The sequence below is a fragment of the Misgurnus anguillicaudatus genome, chromosome 21 (assembly GCF_027580225.2).
Source record: "Misgurnus anguillicaudatus chromosome 21, ASM2758022v2, whole genome shotgun sequence".
Lineage (NCBI taxonomy): Eukaryota > Metazoa > Chordata > Actinopteri > Cypriniformes > Cobitidae > Misgurnus > Misgurnus anguillicaudatus.
Genome location: NC_073357.2, coordinates 35,304,794 through 35,329,371, shown reverse-complemented (window position 1 = coordinate 35,329,371; position 24,578 = coordinate 35,304,794). Strand labels below are relative to the sequence as shown.

General features: G+C 37.8%; 2 protein-coding genes across 9 annotated transcripts in view; both read right to left on the bottom strand.

Annotated features, from left to right (window-relative positions):
- The window catches only part of plekhg4 (pleckstrin homology domain containing, family G (with RhoGef domain) member 4), a 103,409-nt gene extending 92,581 nt beyond the window's left edge, over positions 1-10,828 (bottom strand). For 2 of the 5 annotated variants that reach the window (XM_073859017.1, XM_073859019.1), the window contains exon 1: positions 10,641-10,827. In XM_073859017.1, coding sequence (XP_073715118.1) covers positions 10,641-10,658 — 18 coding nt within the window. In that variant the 5' untranslated portion in view covers positions 10,659-10,827. Of the gene's footprint in view, positions 1-10,640 lie in introns of all 5 variants that reach the window. The other 3 variants (XM_073859020.1, XM_073859022.1, XM_073859021.1) reach the window with 3 other exon arrangements.
- A 3,364-nt stretch (positions 10,829-14,192) lies between these two features.
- The window catches only part of slc9a5 (solute carrier family 9 member A5), a 36,685-nt gene continuing 26,299 nt past the window's right edge, over positions 14,193-24,578 (bottom strand). For 2 of the 4 annotated variants that reach the window (XM_055205089.2, XM_055205107.2), the window contains exons 9-16: positions 21,472-21,542; positions 21,254-21,380; positions 18,374-18,465; positions 18,101-18,227; positions 17,815-17,964; positions 17,473-17,545; positions 17,259-17,384; positions 14,193-15,848 (exon numbers count right to left, since the gene is read on the bottom strand). In XM_055205089.2, coding sequence (XP_055061064.2) covers positions 15,295-15,848; positions 17,259-17,384; positions 17,473-17,545; positions 17,815-17,964; positions 18,101-18,227; positions 18,374-18,465; positions 21,254-21,380; positions 21,472-21,542 — 1,320 coding nt within the window. In that variant the 3' untranslated portion in view covers positions 14,193-15,294. Of the gene's footprint in view, positions 15,849-17,258; positions 17,385-17,472; positions 17,546-17,758; positions 17,965-18,100; positions 18,228-18,373; positions 18,466-21,253; positions 21,381-21,471; positions 21,543-24,578 lie in introns of those variants that run through there. The other 2 variants (XM_055205099.2, XR_008644433.2) reach the window with 2 other exon arrangements.

Sequence of the window (24,578 nt, the reverse complement as noted above, 5' to 3'; positions counted from 1 at the left end):
AATACATTCATTAGAGTCTTGCAGACAAATCACAGGAAAACCACATACAGGTCTTGCATAAAATATACTCAGTTTTTCATATGGTTGGAATACTCAGGATGCTCGTCGAGGAAATTGAGAGTTTTGGTGCTGACAGCTGGGCTGTGTGAACTTGGACAGGGCGTCTCAGATGGCACAAAGATTGTCCTGCTTTTCTCCTTTACTCAAAATCTGGTACAACAGCCAAAAGTCTTATTATAGAATCTGTTCTTCACATTATGAGAGATTCATTGTTATACTCTAGTGTCAAGTTAAGCGTAGTTCCTGTCTGGGGGTCTATAAATACCTACATGGCTTAAGGTTTGAGACTTCAATGTTATTTATACTCTCAGTCCTTTACACAATTTCAAGTGCCACACACCAAAACCGATTTTAAAGCTTAACAATCAACAAGAAACAGCAGAGACAAAACCTAAAGATGCAAGTGTCAGGACTTTTGTAGTACTATCAAAGGCCTCTTTCACAGAGCACTATGGCATGCTTAATTTTTACACCCCTAACCTTTGCTTCACCCTAGACCACAGTCTGCTTCATGTCTGTGGTGATGTTTGGAAAGCCACGTCTGATGTTGAAAGGCTTGTAACCTCCACCGCTCAGTGGACCCAATCACAGAGCAGTCTAGAAACAAAAGCATCTCAGGCACTTCAACTCAGGCAATTTACTTTTGCTACAAATTTTTCTCAGATACAGATTAAGAGAAATACACTGACTGACGTACGATATTAGACATGTTTAACTGTTCCTGTACATCTATGTCTCAATAAATGTCACTCAGAGTCTTGAACCCAGATGTTGTACAAATAAGAGCTACATTTTAAAGGAGAAAACATACAGTAAACATTCTCAACATATTTCTGGTGCATGATTTCTGTCTGATTACAACTAACAATCATAAATTACAACTAACGTCCAGCCAAATATGTAGACACTGCATCAACACTGCATCAAGATACTAGTGTTGTATCAAACTTTATGCCAATGATGGTGCACAGTTCAGCAACACTGTGAAAAACAAATTACTTAAGACATACAAAAATGTGAATTTGTGGTTGAATAAAACACTTATGTAAGGTCTTATTTCACAATCACCATTTGCGACTGAAAAAACCCCTGTAAAACTAACAGCATCAGTTAACAGACATAGTGAGAAGCAAAGAGTGCCATAGCCTAGCTGCCCTTAGAAACTGGAATAACCTTTGCTATTAATAAGCCAGCATTGATTGCCATCAACACTTATACTTGCAAAACTTCTAAACCACTTTCACTTACAAAAAGATCTAAAAATATCCTGTGCTATTTCAAATGTAGCATGGATTTCCTTTCTCAAACAGCATTTTGCAGCATTCATCGGATTTAACCTTCTAAGACCTGGATGATTTGTTGTTTTGCACCATAATATTTAATTCTGTGTAACTGGAACTTGTTGTACACAAACATGGACAAATACACTGCTTCACGTTCTAAGAAAATGTTTTGGTTATTATATTTATTGGTTCTTCCTAACCCCAAAATTTGTAGAAATCTGGTAGAAATCTAAAAAAAGACAATCCAAATCTCGGGTCTTAGGAGGTTAAGTTAAAAATAGAGCTGTATCATACGACTCCAAAAGCGATATTGCTTTGCTTTCATTCAACAATTTGACAGCATAAGCTTCCAATAAGAAAACTAAAAAACAACAACAAAGTGATTTTAAAAGCCTCTGTTGGGGAACTACTTTCTTCCACCATGGATTTGAAGGCTAGAATGACGGGTAACCTTTCGGCTTTCTTTGTGTTTTAACAGTAATGAACTTTCCATTGCGGAGAGAGGATTCCCATGAGAGGATGATTCAAGGGCATCAATTATGCGCCCAGAAAGCCCATAAACGTAGCGTTTATATGATTTAGGCACATCAATTCTGCACCCGGAATGTGCATAAAAAGTCAAGCGCATAATTCCCAAAATAACCATCTGCACACTAAAGATTTTTTACTATGACAGTTCTACGCAATTAAGAAAAAAATATTTAGCATACTTAACTGATCAAACGTAACTATTATATGTTCTCCTAAACACTGCCATTATAAACAATTACTCATGTTTTCTGTAACTTGTAAATCATTTTAAATAATAGATTTTTACATTTAAAATTATACTAGATGTAGCAGAAAGCACTATGCAAATTTAATTACAGTAGTATTGGGCAGGTCTCAGTATCGGCTGATATTTTGAATTCTGGTATCACAATCGGATCGGGAAAAAAAAGTGGTATCGGGACATCCCTAAACCAAATAGACGGACTAGCCATTTCTTAATATAACAGTTTTTTTGGTCACAAAGTGTAGTTTTAAGATTAGTTCAGGCGAGTACTCAAATCTGCAGTCGATTAGTAAAGATAGCACCTATTTGAACATTTGCTTAGAAAGATTCAAACGTGAGATCCAGACGTGGCCAGCGGGCATCAGTGTTCGCCTACCCTGCTGACCACAGCCTAATCTCAGACACTTTGATCAAAAATGAATTTTTTTTTGTTTTGGGTTGATCAAATCAGCAGTATTTGGTCTCATGAATCTATTACTTGTTTCTTTTATTCATATTTAGTATTATTGTTACTGTTTTTGCGTGAGGTAAAAGTTAATAAAACTATATTTATATACTATTCATTTTCCATTTAATCTTAACGCGGTACGAGCACTTGCTTTATTACTGGACTTTGTTATTGTCAGTACTACATAAAACTGAATAATGAAATGTTTTATAATGTAACCAGTTTTTTTTTATAAATCAGGGAGATGTTTCTGCATGCTGCTTATAAATAACAGTGGTGAAATCTCACAACGTGTTTTAATAGTTACGTCACAGGAAAATAAGTTATCAAGTGTCCCAATGTATTGTGAGCCTGTGTCCTTACTAGCAGTTCCATACTCTGCGCCATCGCCAAGTGTATTTTAATCGTCCACACGATGTGACATTATTGCGCTACTCCCGCAAAAATTTACATCCAAGAGCTCTGATCTTCAAAGGGATTAGGGCATAGGAATAATCAATTTCGAATGGGATTAACAAACTGATTTATAAACTAGCAAACTTAGGGCTCAGTCACACCAAAAGCGCTTTAAACGCTTGCAAACGCAAGGCGCGACGCACTGCCTTTTTTAAAAAAGAGCAGTGCAGCGCGGCTTTTCATATTGCTAAGCAACCACCGAGTCAGCTGTCTTGTCAATCAAATATTGAAGCGTGAGGGCTCTTTTGCTGTTAACTGTCATATTAGCAGAAACTTTAAAAAGAGGGCGCTTGCTCTGACCTTGTTTGAGGATAAGAGGAGCACAAACACGCAGGAGAGAGTGAGCGAGTGGAGTCCGGTTCTTCAAAGCAACTGTAAACTTCCCTCGCCACAATGTAAGGCCCGCCTCTCCCCTCATTCGATTGGACAATGGAAGACGCGAATGACGTCAGGCGCTCCTCCGCTCTCAGCGCTCCTTCAAAAACGCGTGCGCGGCAGGCGGCAGAAAACCGCAAGGCGCTCGGCGCGCATAAACAGCGCGCAAACGCGCCCTGCCCATAGAATATCATTCAAAAAAGGCGCCTGCAACTGCCATAAACGCTTTTGGTGTGACTGAGCCCTTACTGAGACACGCAGAAAGTGTTTAAAAACAGTGTTTGAGCACGTGGATGTGCGTTTGTGACAATCCACTTTGGTGGCAGCTTTTTTCAGTCACAGATATGTGACCGTATGGCTCAAGTGTTTAACTCTTTAGTTTACTCGTCAATTAAGAGAAAACGCTTCACTGCCAATGATATGTTTTTCCGGCAATACGTATTTCCGCAATTATCCACAAGGTGCTGTTTTTATCCAACTTATAAAAACCCGGAAGTATTCCCTCAGGGCAAACAGTTCAAACTCTGTGTATGTTTTGATCATCGCTCTGAATCTGATCTCTAACAAAAGTCATTCACAAAAATTGAAATTATCTCAGCTTTTTGCTAAAAAGAATCTACCCATATTTAAGAGGTGATAAAAAGAGAAATAAATAAAAGTAGGATGAAATGTTTTTTTTTTAAAGCAGAGGGTCTGTTCTTTCATTTGATATATTGCATGTTTATATATTTAAAGAAGAACATTTTCTGGAACGCATTAAACTTTGTGAAAATCATAGAAAATGCTGGCGCTGGCTGACAACCTTTTTTAAAAAACACTGGTGGGAAAGAGTTTAAGAAGCCTCCCTCACTATTTCTAAAATGACCAGGTGGAGGAATTATAGAAATGGTGAAGGGGTTACTGTTATGTTATCAGTAGAATATTGCACGGCTGGGAAGGGCTCTTAGCCAATCAGATTTGAGAACCATAAAGAATTGTTGTAAAATGCAATATATTGGCGTCTGCCATTTTGTATTGGTGTCCAAAACCTGAGTGAACCCTGTAGTGCGCCACAACTCTCCAAAATAGGGAGTGAGCGAGAGAAGCAGCTAATGAAGTTCTCCAGTATCACTTGAAAATTACAGACAGGTGTGTTGAAGGAGGGCAGGAATTAAATTAGTATAGGGAGTGAGCGAGAGCAGCAGCTAATGAAGTTCTTTAGTATCACTTGAAAATTACAGACAGGTGTGTTGAAGGAGGGTTGGAATTAAATTTGTGTGTTTCAATAGTACATTCCCAGGAGCACTGTTGAAGACCTCTGCACTGTAATGAAAATGGAAGTAGTCTGTCATTCAGATCCTACAAATCAGAGGTGCCCAATCCAACTCTAATCAAACACACTTGCCTGTTATTTTTCCAAGTAATCCTGAGGGCTATTTCATAAAACTAGATTACAGAATAAGCCAGGCTTATTTTGTTAAGTCTGGCTTATTGCCGGTGGATTTTGTTTCATAAAACAAACTTGAACTAGTTCAACCCCGGTTACTATGGAAACTTATGCTTGCAAACTAGCCTGGTCCGGAGCAGGCTAACTGTCAGGCTAAGCCTCAGTTGTTGCTTAACTAGACTTCCACTGACACTGAAATGTAAATGCAATGATATTACAGTTGACTCTTTTACATTTTATTTGACTTTATTAACCACTATTAAGCTAACAATTAAAGAAAATCAACTTATATATTAAATTTGATAAATTTTGTTACAATAATAATTAATAAAATATAGACATGTGTTTCATAATATGGTATATTATAAGCCTATCAAATGTTGAATATAAATGATAATCTTAACTACCCCAATATAAGGATAATAGTTTATTAACAAATTTAAGATGTATCTTAATTCCTATAATTGCAATGTATTGATGAAATATATATATATATATATATATATTTTTTTTTTTCAGATTGTCTGTCACACAAAGAGGAAATTTAATTTAAATATACAACACACAAAAGTCAAGTACAGTCATTTCATTTTGTTATGCTTGGTGTGCATAAAAATGCACATTATTTTAAAGATCTACAGTATTTGTATCTTTCTCTAGTTGTTACATTTTTCTTGAAATTTAAAAAAAAATTATGGTGTCTGCATGGCTGAAGGAATACAATATAATTATGTGATGGTATGCTCTTGGCATTTTGTTGTAATGAGTTAAAATTCTTTTTTATCACAGAGAAGATTGTTAGTGTCCTGCATACAATAATTTTTCAGCTCACTTACAGTATAATGTACTTATACCTCAGGCTTTTCTTCAACTGATCCTCACTGTAACCATTCATAGAACTCTGTTTATCTATCAACACTACACTGTTAAAAAAATATGTAGAACTTACAGTATTACTGTCAGCTGTTTGCCAGTAACTTACTGTAGATTTATATGTATGTTATTTACTGGCAACAGTTTGTTCAAAGTTAAATGAACATGAACATTAAACATTAACAAGTCTTTTTATTTACAGAATAAAACCATCAAATAACAGCCTCATGCAAAGCATTCTGGGAACCAAAATATGAAGGAAACAACAGAAAAAGGTTGATGAGGATTTCTGGTTCACAAAATGCTTTGCATGAGGCTGTTATTTTATAGTTTTATGCTGTAAAATCATAGACTTGTTAATGTTTAATGTTGATTTAACTTTGAACAAACTGTTGCCAGTAAATAATAAACCTTTAAATCTACATAAGTTACTGGCAAACAGCTGCATAACTACAGCTAATTTTTTTAACAGTGTGATAATAAACCAGTGGTTTAAAATCTCTCATACTACCATTTACCATTCTTATGAACAATATATTTATGTTTTATTTTCACCTGTAACTTTATTGTCCACTCAAGTTGCTGCTTTTGAAATGTACCCCCAAATTAAAAAAAATTAAATTTAAGTTACATTTAAAGTTACTGTAAATGTATTAAAATCATTCATCTGCTAAATATGTATTATATAGGTTACTTAGTAAACTACAAATTGTGTTTTAAAAGTTAAGATTTGTGTTATTTTTAAAAAGTATAATATATGAAAATCAGCAAAGCAAAGCCACAAGAGCATGGACGGGGATCGAACCCGGATCCCAGCATGCGTTGCTGAAAGCACTAACCACTAGGCCATCAATTCTGACAGTATTGCGTGCTTTCATGTGATCGCTTTAAAATAAGACGATATATTTAAATTTAGTTTCTGCATGCAAGGATTTGATCCATAAGGACTTTCCAACTATTTTATGGGTTTGTTTATTGTTTTTTGAAACCGCTTTAGCCTCGCCTCATTTGTTAGGTTAATTCAAGTCGAGTTTGAAACTTTAATCCTCGCTTTTCCAAGCGAGTTTTATGAAATAGCCCTCTGATGGCCATGATTAGCTAATTCAGATTTGTTTGATTAGGTCTGGAGCTGAACTCTACAGGACAGTAGGGGAAAATTCCAAACAGCGTTTTTGCACACTTGAAGGGCACTTCGAGAAGGGAAGCTGCATAAACAGTCCCATATAAAGAGAAAATTATGTTGTTTTCATTTATCTGTTCGCCAAGTGTATTTTTAACGGCCACACTATGAGACACAGTTGCTTAACTCCCTCCATAGTTTACACATCAAGAGTTCTTATCTTTGAATGCTTGGGATAATCACTTCTGATTGGAATTCACCCCTAGATCTCTAAGTAAAAAGCAAGACCGGGCATCACCCCACTATAGAAAAATCCTCCACAATTTCTACAAGACCTAAAACACTTTAAGCTTATTTTGAGGGAGAAATTCACAACTGCAAAAAAAAAGGAAATCACACCTTAAGGAAAGAACCTGAAATTCTACAATCAATATTTGTTTTTTTCCCATATTTAAATGCAATTTTCATCATACAGCATACAAACAAACCTAGCTTGGATCTGAATGCGTTACGAAGACGGTTTAATGGTTTATAAAGCTTGGAAAAATAACAATCAAAATAGCATGAAAGAAAGAGAAGGATGTGAGAGAAGGACTGTGAGTTTTTTGTCTGTGTCAACAGTATGTACATTTCAAATTCCTCTAGCTCCTGCCATGAAGGCAGCCGATGGAGGAAGACCTTCAGTGTTTCGTAGTGTTTGAGGCCAATCCTATCTAATATCTGAGAGGTGTGCAGAGAGGGGTTTTATAAGAGCTTTGCATTATAATAGGGTCTTAGATAGGGGTGTAACGGTACGTGTATTCGAACCGGACCGTTTCGGTTCAGGGCTTTCGGCACGGTGCACACGTGCACCGAAAGGCCGAATGCATTTTGTGTGCGCATGTGCGGAACATAATACGTGCGTTTCCGCACGAACATATTAAGTGGCGGAAGTCTCCGCGTTCAGCGCAAGTCTTCTGTCAAACATATAACATAATTCGGCCCGCAGAAAGATTTTTATTTACTTAGTTGTATATTCGTTTGATTATTGATGTAAACGTTTACGTGTCGTATCTAAAAGCGCATGTTAAACGCGTGTCAACGCGCTGCTTTGTTCTTTCAAAAGTCCGTGAGAGGATGCGCGTCTTTCGTTGCTACGCAATCATGAGACGCGCTTTCTGTGACAGCGAGAATAAGGAATGCGTGATCAGATTTTTCATCTGCACATCACGTCAATCATATCATTGTCACAATGCGATCAGCTGGTCGGGACAGAGAAGAGCTGTAACCCGGGCTTACTCAGCTGTTACTCAGCTGCGGAGGGGTTCGTAAGTAAAGTCACAGCTTACATTGATGACACAAGCAAAGATTAGGAGAAACGTGCAAAAGATCCAAGATGGCTATGTATTCACCTCACTAATCTCAAAATGAGTGTATAATAAGTATATCATCATGTTGCTTGCTATGCAGTTACACATAGAGCAGTAGTAATATTTTTATACAGAGATGGTACATAGCCAATTCAATACTGTGAGTTAAACAATCCAAAATAAATCAAAACAGAAAATTTTTGGTGGCAAAAATGTAGGCTAATAGTTCATAAATGTATTCAGGAATTGAATTTGTTAGTTCAAGGTTTTAGTAGAAAAAAGTTTAAGAGAAGGTTAAGAAAAGAGTTACCTTCTGTTATAAAATAATGTAAAAAAGAACTTTGCAGTAGTATTTTATTTATTATTTTTTCATTTTATATATATTTTATGTGTTATATTTTAATAAAAAGTGTTTAAAAAAAGTGTAAACAAATTGTAAAAAAAAGTTTATAGTAATAAACAACCTGCAGTTTAATGTTTGCATTTTTCCCTTACTGTACCGAAAATGAACCGAACCGTGGCTTCAAAACCGGGGTTCGCACCGAACCGTGATTTTTGCGTACCGTTACACCCCTAGTCTTAGATGATTCATTTGAATACGTCCCGCTTTATTAAATCTAAACAGGAGTAAATCTACCCTAATATAAGCTTGCAATACATGTGCTCAATATCTATGCCTCCTTGTTGGCATGTTCAAAGGGCGAGCAATCTTGTTATGCAATCTAAAAAAAATCCATCCCAGCAAGCAGCCACATGCAAGAAGATAGTTCCAAGTAAAAAAAATTGCAGGTAGTGATTATCTACACAGAGATGTCAGGGCAAACACGGCCCAAGGCTGTAGTTTTAAAACATTGTGGAGTGATATGACATATTTTACAATAGATTTGCTTTGAAAATCACATCATACATTTGTACAAGACAAATATATCATGTAACCATTAATGGTTTTGGCACTGAGGTTAATAAGACAGCAGTGCTAGCATGGCAAAACCTCATTCACTTGGTATACATGAAAATGTGTGTATACTGTGCACTATTTAAATAAACAAAAACCCACATCATCCACAGAACTTGTAGAGGTCATTTGGTGATCCAGCATGGAAATTTCCAATTCTCAGTTTGGAGGTCCCACTGGCAAAACAGACAGATATTGGACGATCTGCTGCACAGTAACAAAGCAAAGTGTCTGTTAAAAATGTAAGCACGTTTTCCACCTGGAGGAACAATTTTTACCCAGCCAATAAGAAGTTGGCTGTATGTACTGCCCTCTAATCTACCCCGGATAGCCCCGCCATTAAACCCTGAAATAACAGCTACGTTCCTCGACGCCTGCACAAAGAACGGCAGCTACTGTGAACCCTACACTACTGCTGTAAATCCTAAAATGGAAACACAACATAAAAAGTAAAAATATAACTTTATTTACACTAAATTTGTGCCCCAGCTGCTTCCTGGGCCCCCATTTTATTTTTCAAAATCGACCAATCACATTCCTAGTGCACGGCCCACGCATAGAATTGCAGACAATGCAATGAAGGTATCTTAGAAGTACACTTAACATTGCATGCGGACATGCCTTGATGCCCTCCTTTTAGAGCTTTCGGACACAGCCAAGGTGTTCAGGATTGCTTGATAATTACAGACAGGTGTGTTGGAGCTAGGTTGGAGCTGAAGTGTGCAGGACTGTAGCTCACCAAGGAGGAAAAAGTGTAGACACCTGCAGTAGACCATCCACCTATTCCCCACTGTCTTTTTAATACTAAGTATTCAGGCATACTACTCATTTCACATAACGTAAGTACAGAAGTAGGCGCTGATTTGATGCCTGTCTAAAAGAATATACAGACGGATAAGCAAAGTACATATACTAAATGTCACATATAAAGAAAACCTGGTGTGCAGCAAAACTAGGGTTTCAAATCAACTAAATCAGGCTTTTACCAGAGTTAATACGCACTTACAGCTAACAAATTAACAACTAAATTCCTGGTAAAACCCTGCTCCTGACTGAGCTCGTGTACTGAGCCCTGAAGATCTCCAACTACATTCTTTTCAAACTATCAGTCATATTTCAAGTGGTTTTCTAGGGGCTTCATAATGACGACAGCCATCCTTCATCAGAGTCCCAGCACTATAACAGATCATAAGCACTCTTTCAAAATAACTTAGGCTACAAAAGAAATGGTTGTTGCAACATTTCTACTTGCCAGATACTCAGAAAAGTATACCAAACTGTGAAGAATCAAAGTGCTCTCACAAGAAACTTTATGAAAAAGGATAAGTTACAAGTTCAGTGTTCAATACACGAAACTCCACAAAACATAATGCTATTGCTACGCGTCTAACTTAACGATTCCAATTACATTTTATTACTGCAATATAGATGTTTTTCATTAAAATAAATTCATATTTAACATACTAAAATGCATCGTTTGTAAAGTTCTAACAGACAAAACGAAATTTGTAATATTTTACCTGAGGCGACAGAAACATGGCGGTGCATTTTCCTGGTTTCCTATCGAGGTAAAAATGCTAAGTCTGTGACTTAAAGCGTCAAAACGTTGTTAAAAACGTTAAATGTTTGTTTATGAAAATAATATTTCGACTGTAAATTCAGATTGAATGTGAGCACGCGCTCGAAGACGTCATACATATATTAAGGCGCTAAATTACGTTGCTGGCAAAACAAGGAACTACATAACTTGAATTCACACGAGATAATTTTTTTGTAATTTGTTTTGTCAAAACCTGTTTATTAATCTGTTATCATGTTTTTATTGTGCTACGTAGCTAGCTGTATTTTTTTTTTTAGTTATGAAGGCTTAAATTAAAACAAACCAACTGCAGTTTGATTTATAATTGGAATGCACAATCAAAAAATTATATTTATACCAATTATATATAAACCAAAAATCTTCATATATAATTAATTTATTAACAAGAATACAAGAGTTCTTTGTGCAAGTAATATATTTTTGTCTTTTCTTTTATTTAGGTCAAGTCAGTTTGTGAAAACAGTCTGAAGTCTCCACTTTTAAATAGCTTTAACCTATTTCAAAGCTCAAAGAAAGGAAAATGGCACATTAGCACATAAATGTGTTGCAGTCTTTTGAGGGCTGAAAATGGAAGCCCTGCTTGCACCACTGGGACTCTGGGCTTAAATTTAAATATAACCTTATTATTGACCACAGATTTCCTTCACGGGGTTTCTGATGAAAGAACAGCGGAGACCAGCTGAAAATGACACAGACTAGATTATACAAGCATCTATATTTATCTTAAAACAGTAAATTAGGGTGACAAAAACTTTTATAATCCATATAGGGGTTTCCTGTCTTTTGTTAAATTTATTCCTGGAAACAATACAAAACACACTTTTTGGCACACAGATACCTTCCGGATACCTACAAAAATAAAAACATTTACATGTGAAAATATGTAAGAACTAAATATTCAGATTTAATTTATTGGTTGTTTAATTAAATATCAGTTATATTTCAAGTGGTTAAAGATTGGGACAATATTCCTGCTAACATGACAAGAATCGCTCCGTACTGTTTACAGGCACAATATAGATCAACAACAACTCTTTCTCTGCTTCTACCACAGTCACTTCCAAGGCACAACAATCCTCAAAAATACACACAACAATACAGCAAAAACAAAACAAAGGGTCAGCAAGTGGTAGGTACCACACTGCAGGTGCATTTTGGGCTAAATGGCTTTTCATTTAAAGTGCAAAACCCAAATTCTCTATTTTTAATATTAATTTAAGATATATTAACAATCATAAAGAAATAAGTCATACACTGCAATAAACGTAAGACATATGCATTTGCCATTCTTAAACGGAAAACACCACAGATTTTCAACGTCTTACTAAGTTCCCACCTCAACCTAAGACAAATTAATACACACCTATCCCCCCCCAATGCGTACACCCAAACCTTGCACAGCACGTCTTAAATGTGCTAGCATCCAGCCCAGCCCCATCCACTCCTCAGGATCCAAACAGAGACGAATCCAGAAGCCACCAAACACCTCCATGTCCTCCCCACCCAAAGACTGTTACATGAGTAGTTACATGGTGGCACAAAAAAAAGTAAACAATTTTTTTTTACTCCTGACTACTTCCCCTCTCACTCAAACTTCTGTTAATATTACTGTGCCCGAGGTTGAAGTGCTGCAAACTAAAGGCCCGGGTATACTTTTTTTCCGCGTCCGCGTCCGGCTCGCGCGCGCACGCGTCCGCGCAGCTTTCCGAGTATAGTCCCCGAGGCTACACGCGGATGGCCGCGTTCGACACTATACGCAATTTAAATGATTTCTTATTCAAATTATTAGTCTAACAGGCGGTCAGGGCAGCACTGATTTGGCGACATTTACAGTACATTAAAACATTAGGATAGGTGAAGAAAAGTAACTGATCCACCATTGCAAACACAGTTTAGAACAAACAATAAGACAACAAAGAACAAAAATCAAACAAACATGCTCCAGGGCTTTCTGTTCTTGGAAGAAGTAAAAGTTAAAGAAGAAAAACGATAGTGTGTGTGCAAATGCTGTCTATTTCCTTTGTATAATTGTTTATAGTGGAGTGCCCTGTCTAAATATGTTCACGCGCATGCGCTGTCGTACGCGGACTGTACGCGCACTGTCCGTGCGGTCTCAAATTTTGGGCTGCACGCGGACGGTCCGCGCGGCCGGCCGCGGACCCTCTTGATGACAAAAATGACGTCATGCGGACGGCGCGCATACGCGGACGTCCCTAGTATACTTTCGGCTTAAGTGCTCTTCCGTCATACAATATAGTTCTCATTTTTTATCTGCTTAAAAATCCTGTTTTATTTTGTGCCACCATACTTACTCGTATACTCATCTAACAGTCTTTAAAAAGGGAAAACATGGAAGTGTTTGGTGGCTAATAAATGCATCCCTGCCTGGATCCCAAGGAACGAAAGGGGCCAGGCCAAATGCTAACACATTCACAACGCGCTGCACAAAGATCAAGTGCACACACTGACAAAAGATAGGTATGTATCAATTCATCCAAGTTGAGGCAAGAACACAGCAAAACATTGAAAAACGGTGGTGTTTTCCTTTAAATAAGAACTGCAAATAGAGGCGAACTGGAATTCATTGAAACAAAAGTCATTGACTGCATATGGTTTGACACACCAAACCTCACTGAAATAATTGTACATTAGATTACATACATGAGTCTGTGCATTCTCTCTGTAAATGATATACATATTCTACAGCACATCTAACCTGCTGTATGATTAGGCACAGATATTAACACAGTGACAGTTTTCCAGCCCCCTACTACTGATAAAGCAAACAAAGTGATTTTAAAGGATTGATTATGTTTGTGATAATAAATATTGTATCACATAGAAATAATAAAGCTTACAAAATAAAGAAGTAAAAGCAAACACTTTGGTTATTTTGTCTTTGTAGATTGAATTACATATAAAAAACTTCAGCAGAAATGAAAGACAAGCATAAATAACAAAAAATAATTACATTAATAACTAACAAAAAAAAAAACTTAAGACAACACTATTTTGTAAAACAAAACAACAGAGAACAGGTAATGAGCTGCATAGGAGTTGGTAGACTCTTAAAAATTCCACAGAAGAACCATTTTTGGTTCCTCCTTTTAGTCACGGTTTTTCAAAGAACCAATTCTTTCTTATCTTTTTATAATCTTCAGATGTTAAAGGTTCTTTATGGAACCGTTTAGTCAAAAATGCTTTTTTCTGAAGCACCCTTATTTTGTGAATCCTAACATAATAATCATCATAAATTATTTGTCACCTAATAATCTGTTGCTCTAGTGGGTGTGGACTAGTTATGCATATCTAAATCTATTGAAAGCTTCCATATAAATTACTCATGATAAAATGTTAAAATTAATATAAACATAATGGCTGTCAAGTAGAACTGAAGACAGTGAGGATGTATGTGGTCATGTGCTTTCTTCATACCTGTTACTTTTTGTGCCAGTCTTTTTTTTATTTAACCTTTATATAACCAGACAAAAAAATGGTTACATAAAAATGTAAATCTCGTTTGCATTAGGGTCCTGGCCAAGACAGGAAGGGGGTCCTGGCCAAGGTAGGACCCCTTATTGAAATCACTACTTCTCCTTTGAGTGATATTTTAAAGCTGTGACATGAAAGCAAATTGGTGTAATTTTGTAAAAGCAAATTTCTGTTTGTAATTTTACTAGTGGGATTAAACTGTAAAATTGGTCTGAGTTTCCAAACATGTTTTAAACACCCACTCTATCTGCCATTGGTAAGACAAACAAATAGTCCCACCCCAAATGTAAGCCATTGGGAAATGCCAATTTGCTCTGTGCACTTTAATGATTGGGCTGAATAAAGCCCCGCTCAGACCACCAGCAACTTTCTCACTGTGTGTTGTCCAGAATTAGGAATGCTTTCAAGGAGTCATTAGGAGGCGTTCCTAATTCTGGTTGTCATAAACAAACTAGTACTGGCTACTGCAACTCACGAGAGATGAAGGACGTGGGTGCTTCACTCTCATTGGTAGTCGCTCATGATTTGCATAGAGTAAAACTTTCCTCAACCATGTCGCGTCGCTGGACACGGCCACATACTGTCACCAATAGTCACTTTCGCTCGTGTCACCGGAAGTTGCCAAGCTTCCATTCAGATGAATAAGATCATGTCACTCTGCCGCTGCAAGTCACTGGCGGTCTGAACGGGGCTTAAGAGAGGACAGTTTACCGAAAACACTGTTTTATGGGCACACCCAAAAAGTCTTTGGAATGTGGTTGAGCCTTATATATGTTCAATAGCTTAAGATTGTGACACTCAGAAATATACAGGTATATAATAGAGGGCAGAGGACTTCAAACTAATGAACAAATAAACAAACAGGAAGTGGAATGGTTTTTCTGTGTGAGAGAAATTGCCAAACACACAAGCATTTGACTCTCAGCAAACACTACAAACTATTTGTGCTAAAAATTAAACCAAATTATAAAGTCTTTTAAAAAGTGACAATTTAGTGAAAAAATAAAGTCAGGCCAGAAAAGGCTATAAAATGGTGCCTGCAGTAAGATGATTGATAAGAAACAATAGGAAAGATATAGTTTCTACAGTTGGGTGGGTTTCCTGCTGTGTGGCTGCCCACCAGAAGGTGGCACTGTCACCAGACTCCTAAGATAAACACAAGGGTTTCTTCTCTTTCCAGCAGGTTGAGCGGCAGGCGGTGGGGGTCTTAAAGACGACATTAGTGACTGTATTTCCTGCTGATGTTGAGAGAGGCCACCTTCTTCCTCTTCCTCCTTTCTTGTAGGAAACTGGAACTGCCCTAAACTCTGGGCTGTTGTACTTCTTACTGATCCTGCACCACCAGCACCATTTTTCCCCTTTGCAGGGGTCCGCAGGGGTCCACCCAGCCATGAGAGGGCACTCACACGTGGGTGCAGAGGCTCTGGAGCAGCAGGCGGAGAAGCCAGACTTTCCAGAGAGGAGATGCTCTGATTCCAGGCCTGCTGCAGGTCTATAGGAATAATCTTAGTGGCCTCCACAGATACACAGGGAGGGAGGGAACCCGTGCCGCTTTTCCACGGCAGGTTTTTCTCTCCACATGTGAGTGAAGGAGGGGCTGCAACTGGGCTCTGACACACATCCACTGCAGCTGGCACTAAGAGAACCGAAAGAAACAAAGAGGACATAAATAATAAGGGTAGGTTATCATTACTTTAAGATGTCAAATAAATCTTTGCTGGGCCCAAAGCACATATATGAAGCTTTAGCTTAAAGGGACATTCCACGTTTTTGAAAATATGCTATTCCCCTTGGTTACTTTCAATGGCAGGGGACTATTTTCAGGGGAGTGCATAACATCACCACGCCTGCCGCAGCCATGCCACACCAGCAAAGTCACCGATCATTACGCCAGTTTGAGAGCATAGTCCTAACCATATCTGCCTAGAAAATCGCAGCTTTTAATTTTCTGTCAGTCTTAGTACACGATGTAACTACAGAAGAGTCAAGTTTTAAATAGGAAGAATATCTAAACTCTTTGGGGTTTTTTTGCGTGATGCTAATGGTCTAATCAGATTCAATGGACTGTGCTAAGCTATACTAAAAGTGCTAGCGCCAGACCCAGAGATCAGCTGGATGGATTTCAAAACGGTAAGAATCAAATATTTTACTCTGGGGGAGCTGGAAAATGAGAATATTTTCAAAAAAGCATGGAATGTCCCTTTAAAGGTGCAGTGTGTAAATTTTAGCGGCATCTAGTGGTGAGGTTGCGAATTGCAACCATTGGCTTAGTCCACTGCTCACCCCTCACTTTTGAAACACACAGAGAAGCTACGGTAGCCGCCACCGGACAAAAATGTCATCGTCGGAGACAACTTAGTAAAAAAAATTGTCCGTTAAGGGCTTCTGTAGAAAAATGGCGCCACAAAATGGTGACTTCCATGTTAGGGGACCCTCAGTGTATGTAGATAAAAAGGTCTCGTTCTAATGTAATAAACACATAACGTTTCATTATGAAAGGTCTTTATACACCCCTGATAATATAGTTTTGTATATTATTTTGCATTTCTGTCAAGAGATCCTTCTAAAAATTACACACTGCACCTTTAAAATACCATTTAGATAATTTATTATAGCATGTTAAAATTGTCACTTTCTGCCGTTTTGGGTGTGTCCTTTAAAATGCAAATGAGTAGATGAAGTGCAAACATTGATCACAATGATGGTGGTTTGTTGTGCTGTCAATTATTTTCTCTCTCTTTCTGCACTGGATGGCTGTGCCGTGGTTGGATGGTGCCGATTAAGGGGCAATATTATTATAATAAGATCTCCTTATGACATCATAAGGAGAGCCTCATTTCAATGACCTAATTTTTTCGTGCTTGCAGAGAATGGTTTACCAAAACTAAGTTACTGGGTTGATCTTTTTCACATTTTCTAGGTTGATAGAAGCACTGGGGACCCAATTATAGCACTTAAACATGGAAAAAGTCAGATTTTCATGCCATGGCCCCTTTAATTGTCATTCTTTATTATGATAATAGACATAACTATCTTCATTCTTCACCTGATTTTGGTCTCTCCTTTGGTGTTTCTGGGGTCTTGCGAGCCACAAAAGTGATGCCCACATCCTCATCTTTATCTGGTTCAGAATGTTTGTCTTCATCAAGCCATAGTGGTACCACTACTGGATCTGCAGATGTGTGTACAAAAACACATTACATACAACACAAAATTAAATAACATAACCTTATTCTCTCCAAGTACATCTAGTGACCAACCTTTGTCCTGCCAGCTGACATTACGCCGGGGTTTATCATTGATGTCTTGATCTTTAGTATCTGACCCTTTCTGCTGTAATAAGTTTCAATATTTTTAATTAATTAGAAGTGAGATGGAAAATAATGCAATTTCAAAGGACAAAGATAAGTTATCTTTAACACAACAAACCAGCAACCCATCACTCATGATAATTACAAGTAATAACACACTTTAGCCTCGTCTCAACATTGCCTTTGGGTAACTGTGACCTTATACACACACACATTCTTGCTTCTCATGGATTACCATTCAGTAGCCCTTTCTCAGGTCCAGCTAACTCAGCTCAGGTGTCTAACTCTTGCCTTTTTTTGACTGCGGTCCTTTTTGTGGCGCTTGTAGTGAGTGGATTTGAAGGACTCGAGGCGTTTACGCATATTCCTCTGAAACACCTCCCTGTCCTGTCTCTCTTTGTCACCGACTGTCATGAAGTGGCGACTGTAGTGGGATTGGTACTGCAGAAACAGAGGAGAGTTACTGTACGTTGATGCAATCAAAGTATTAAACATGACGCCTATTTTACTTCCATCCAATGTTAAATTCAAAAAATCATAATAGAAAGAAAGATTGAAGCTGTGTGTTGTTTTATACCCGTCTCCTGGGTTGGTAGAGGTTTACTGCAAGTACATGATGTGTTTCTGATTCCTCCTCTATCTTGGCTCCTGGCACTGTGTCAATCACCTGAAGGTCTAGACACACCCCGCTGCCGTTCTCTCTCCTGAGGGAACACACATACAGAGACAAACATACACATGTACACTACGTAAACACTTTTGAACACTCAAACACACATTACCCCAACAAATTGCCCTCTTAAAGTCTAAAAATGTGTCCTCAAACATAATTCTCACACTGATTACTTACAGGTAGTTGGTAACGTTTGTGGCCTCTGGGAAAGAGGTTCTGCTAGCCATTGACGGTAGAGAGAGTCTAGCAGAGGTCAACACGTTCCCACCCTGAGAGAAACAGAAAGATTTCCTACTGAGAAAGCATCAAATAGTGAACTTTTGTGTCACAGCATGCTGAATGCTTGATTTTGATTGGCTGACCCACATCTAGGAGTCAATCAAGTGAGGGTTACTGTGCAGTCAGCCAGTCATGTTCACAAAATAAACTTACTTGCCAAATATATAAAAAATATAAATACGTGGACATAACACATTGAGAAGACAGAAAATGCAGCAACTAGCCAATTAAAATGAAGTATTCTTAAGTGTTATTTTAAAAAGTAGTTCAATTACAGTTCAGAATCAATTCAAGAGCTCAGATGCAAAACCCTCTAAAAGTGCATCTGACATGTTTTCTTGTAAATTAGCTTTTTTTTTTAGTTTTGGCCATTTTGCCTTTATTTGACAGTGTGTAAGGAGAGGACAGGAAAGTACAGGGAGGAGAGAGGGGTACGGGATTGGCAAATGGCCACGAGCCGGGAATCGAACTTGGGTCGCCGAAAGTGCGAAAGCACCACATGTCGGAGAGCTGCCCCTACACCATCGGCTCAGAAAATAAATTAGCATTTTTTTTCAATTAATTCTGCTTAGAACGCTGTATTTCGGAATGGCCTGAAGCCGGGATTAAGTGGTTTTGAAGCGAAAGTATTTGATGAATGTCTAATAAATGCCATGAGGTTGATATCATTATCACATTTTTGACGAAGGTTCATTTAGCGGCCTTTCTATCTCTCTCTCGCTCGCTCTTTCTCTCTCTCTCTCTGGCCCTCATGGCTGTGCCCTGTAGATGGAAACCAGATCTCCTTTCAAATAAGCAAGCTTTGAACATTTACCCCACAGACAGTTTTACTTACCACAAATAACTCTGGCAAATGGCTAACTAATCTCTATTGACATGCATGGGCATCATGGTTTCATCACAGTCTGTTTCAGCTCTCTTACCAATTGACCTATCAGTGCTTCGAAAATAAGCAAAGAATGTCCAACAGACAAAATGTACATATACACACACTTCATTTTGAACTTGCAGAAATGTGACTTTAAAAATACAAATTAAGACTTTACAATAAGTTTTTATTCATTAACATTAATCTCTGTCAATAGCAATATTATTGTTTGTTCATCTTAGTTTATTGTGCATTAAAGGTGCAGTGTGTACTTTTTAGAAGGATCTTTTCACAGAAAGGCAAAATAATGTTAACATAATGTTATGTTAATAACATATGTAAATTAAATATAGTTATGTTCTTATTACCTTAAAATTAGACGTTTTTATCTACATACACCGAGGGTCCCCTTACATGGAAGTCGCCATTTTGTGCCGCCATGTTTCTACAGAAGCCCTTAACGGACAAACTTTTTAACTAAGTTGTGTCTGACGATGACATGTTTTCCAGTGGCAGCTACCGTAGCTTCTCTATGCGTTTCAATAGCGAGGGGTGAGCAGTGGACTGAGCCGTTGGTTGCAATTCACAACCTCACCACTAGATGCCGCTAAAATTTACACACTGCACCTTTAACCAAAACAATTTTTGATTTAAAAATGTGTTAGTAAATGTTGACATTAAAATGAAAAAGATTACTAAATGCTATGGAAGTATTTTTCATTGTCTGTTCATTTGTTAATGTTAAAAAATTCTTACTGTAATGTGCTAACAAAAAGTTTTTTTTCCAAGTTAATGTAATTTTTGTTATTTGTGTTCTGTCCATGTAATGATGTGCTTTTTCACTGGGTGGAGAGAGACAGAGAGCGGTAAAGATCAAGGTTTCCCAATCAGTCTTGTGCTAATAATAGCTTGATAACTCCTCTCAGGAAGCTGAGATCTATAAAACCCAAGGGTACAGGAAATGATCTCACTGGGAGGCAAGTCCTGTATGAAAAACATTGGCATTGCTCCCACCAGGTTTTAAATAAAACTATTGTGATCAAGCATGATAAGATCGCTCTGTTTAAGAAAATAATTCTGTTGTTTCAAATGTAAGAGAAATCTTGTTTAACATTTTAAATAAGTTCATGAAAACATTGTTTGAACATTGTTAGTTTTTGTGCAGTTGAGATGGAGAGATAGGCTGAAACTTTCATCTTTTACACACACACACACACACACACACACACACACACACACACACACACACACACACACACACACACACACACACACACACACACACAAACACACAAACACACACACACACACACACACACACACACACAAATAACAATAAATATCCAGGACTTTCAACTACAAATTTATAAGTGTAAAATGTGTCACGAAACAATCACAACAGCACATTAATTAATGCTTTGTGAAATTCTGATTCCCAAATGTGATTTAAAATCAGTCTATACATTTCCTTCCCTCTTCTTTCTCTCTCCATGTATGATGCTATCTCTGCAGATGAGTATTTGTAGATGGTTTCAATGATGCAGTCGACCTGTATCAGGTGCCTACAAAGGGCCAGTATTTGCAGAGACACCCTGGCGTCAGGCTAAATAACAAAGGGGAAATTATCCTTCCCTCATCCCTCAACAACTCTCTTGAGTCTGAGAAAAGCTTTCAGGGTATCCTTGTTCACGGCTATAATCCACAGGTGTGAATGAGACCGAATGAGGAAACAGACACTTGATAGAGTGGAAGCTGTTGAAAACTAAAGCAGTTTAACTGCACAGATGTGAGGTTTTTTATACAAATTTAAGCGTGGGTGCCACCTTGAGGTCAAAGTTTGAAGCACAAAGATGGCACTAGATGGCAACATGTAATGTTCTTCTACAACTTCATGTTTAAGAAAATAATACCTGATCAATGACACTGATGGCATCTCTGATGTTGATTTTCTGATAGGCTTCCCACAGCTCACTCTTGTGGTACACAGACTTCCTCAACAGGAACTTACTCAAGTAGTTCTTGTCAAACTGCTCCCACCTAAAAGACCAGACATGTGGGTTTGCATTATTTTCGCAATGAAACAGATGCTGCATATAGTATTATGAATGGATGCAGTTATCATCTTTACTTGTCCCTCCAGTGATGGTAGCCATTCAGACCAGCAATGTCCTCAACAGCTGTCAGAATGTGGTCAAAGGCCTAAAAGACAGAAGGACAAACAAGCTCAGCGATTCTGTACATTATTAATATTCATAAGTTTTCATAATCTTCATCTTTGCAGACATGCATACAAATCAATGAATGTTTTGTATAAAGGGTTTTGGTTATTGAAATATATTTTTTGAGCAGTTAAAATTCTAGCACAAAACACTACTGTCAAAAATAGTATAGTGTTGAAGGGGACATATTATGAAAACCTGACTTTTCCATGTTTAAGTGCTATAATTGGGTCCCCAATGATTGTATCAACCTAGAAAATGTGAAAAAGAACAACCCAGTAACTTAGTTTTGGTAAACCATTTTCTGCAAGCATGTGAAAAAATAGCCCCCCTTGTGATGTCAGATGGGGATAATGCCGCCCCTTAATCTGCACTATCCAACCACGGCACTGACATTTAGTGCAGAGATCAGCTTATTTGCATTTTAAGGAAACACTCAAAAATGGCACATTTTTGCTCACACCTACAAAGTGGCAATTTTAACATGCTATAATAAATGATCTATGGCAGGGGTGTCCAATACGATCGACCAGTCTATCGCAAAGGCAATGCCGGTAGATCGCACATAAGTTAATTGCTGCTCCACGCACGAAAATGGTATTATGGTCTTACTGTGGGTTTACACCAGATGTGAGTTCAATGATTTGCGCGAGTAGATTACATACAAAGTCAATGCAAAGACACGATCAGACGCGTCCTCGCACGGGGCGATGCGAATGACGTGATATGGGGGGCGCGTTTGTCGTGAAAACACGCGCTTATTCGCCTATTCAACTCGAGCGAAAAATTTGCATGACACGAAGATAAATCCCGCGAGTAATCTAGGGCGAGCAACGCGATGCGATTGCACGCTTCGCGTTTGGTGTAAACCCACAGTTATGGGGTATACACACCAAACGCGAGTTCAACGATTTGCGCGAGTAGATTTTATACAAAGTAGGGATGCTCCGATTAATGCTGATCTCCACTAAAAATACGTGGCCGATAACTATTCTGAATCGCACAGCCGATCTTCTTTACAGCTATTTCATGTACTATGGCTTTTGATCAGTAAGTCCTTATCGATCTAAAATCACTGTTAGTTTGAGTCGTTTATAACATGCATTTGAAAAAGCAACACTCATCAAACATAATTATTAAACATATTCTGTATTATCATGAAAATACCTGAAAAGGTTTGAAGAACAGCAATATAAATATATCCTTAAGACATTTCCTGGAGCTGCGTGTCATCATAGCTGCGTGTGTATTGTTCTTCGTCTACGGCACATTTTGAGTTTCTGCACGAGAGCGCCCCCTGGTTTTTGGATGTAGCAGCATTTCGCTGTAATTCATTGAGAAGCATAGTAAGCATTATCGGCCGATTGATCGGAGCATCCCTAATACAAAGTCAATGCAAAGACACGACCAGACGCATCCTCGCGCAGGGTGATGCGAATGACACAAATTGGGCAGCGTGATTGCCGCGAAAACACGCGCTATTCGCCTCAAATGCACCTTCGATCAAATTGAAAATATTCAACTCAAGCGAAAAATTTTCATGACACAAAGTAAAATCACGCGAGTAATCTACACGTTTGGTGTGTACATAGCATTAGAGTAACTGTGAAACACGCAAGTCTTTTTGAGTTGCTGGCCTTTCTTCGCAAATGTGTTTTTATTAGGGCTGTCAATAGATTAAAATATTTAATCGCAGTTAATCGCATGATTTTATGAGTTAACTCGCGATTAATCGCAAATTAATCGCACATTTTTATCTGTTCTAAATTTACCTAAATGTAACACTTTTTAAGATTTTAATGCTCTAATCAGCATGGATTTGGATAATATATATGCTATATGCAAATGTATGTCTACAACAGCCTGTTTACATTTTCAACAGAACCATCAGCCATAGTTTTATAAATGTTTTTGCCTTTAGAAGACCTTGTTCTTTCTCCATTTCTGTTTGCTGCTGCATCATTTGTGACCTGTGCTGGCAAATTGAGTTGGGATAAGCAAATTTTCAAAAATGTGTCATTTATATTTTAACATTCTCTATTAAAAAACTTCAAAACAATTGGAACAATTGTTGGAATCTGACAAAGCATGACAGAACTATACCTGTTAATGCAGAGCAAAAACAATATCAATATACATATATGCCTTTCTTTTATTGTTTAATTTTGACATTGAGACAGACCACTTTAACACTGTAAGATAATGCAAGGGTTTAATATAATGACACAACAGATACTTTTCCTTAACAGTTAATCCAAACATTCACTTCAGATATAACAGATTATAGGTCATACCTGCATGAATTCTTGTCAAAACAGATATTTTTAAACCTGTAATTGTGTGTTAGATGTCTATATATATCGAGCCCAGTCTCCTGAAGATGCGTATAAATAGCACGAAGTGTCACGCACTCGCGTGTTTGTGTGCATGCGCTTCAGACGTCTGCGTCAGACATCGCTTTTGAGCCTTGTCACTCTTAATAACTCTTTTAACATCACTCAGATCCCGAACTTTATCTCTCTTAATAATTATTTTAACATCAAGAAAGTCCTGCAGTCTATTTTCTATAATTTCTGAATGCTTTTTAAAACGAAACTAAAAAGTGAAAGAAGATGCATCTTTGCTTTTATATGGATTTGGGACGGTACACCTCACAGAAAACGTGCAGATAAAGAAAACTGCACGTGCAGAAAACGTGCATTTTAGATGTTTAAATACCATTTAGAGCATTGGATTCGCTAGACAAGAGCTTAATGTTCTTATTTTTATGAAAAGCTCCGACTCATCTAGACAGCGCCAATCACTTGCTACGTCTCAATTCATCCAGCTGTGGGTCAAACAGAAATTGCGTGTTGCCTTAATCGCGCGTTAATAAAATTAGTGCCGTTAAAATGAATTTGCGTTAACGCGTTATTAACGCGTTTATTTTGACAGCCCTAGTTTTTATAAATCTTATGCCAGGCCGGCATAAGATTTATAGTTGTCTATAAGATGCGCATTCTTGTCTTCACGCAGG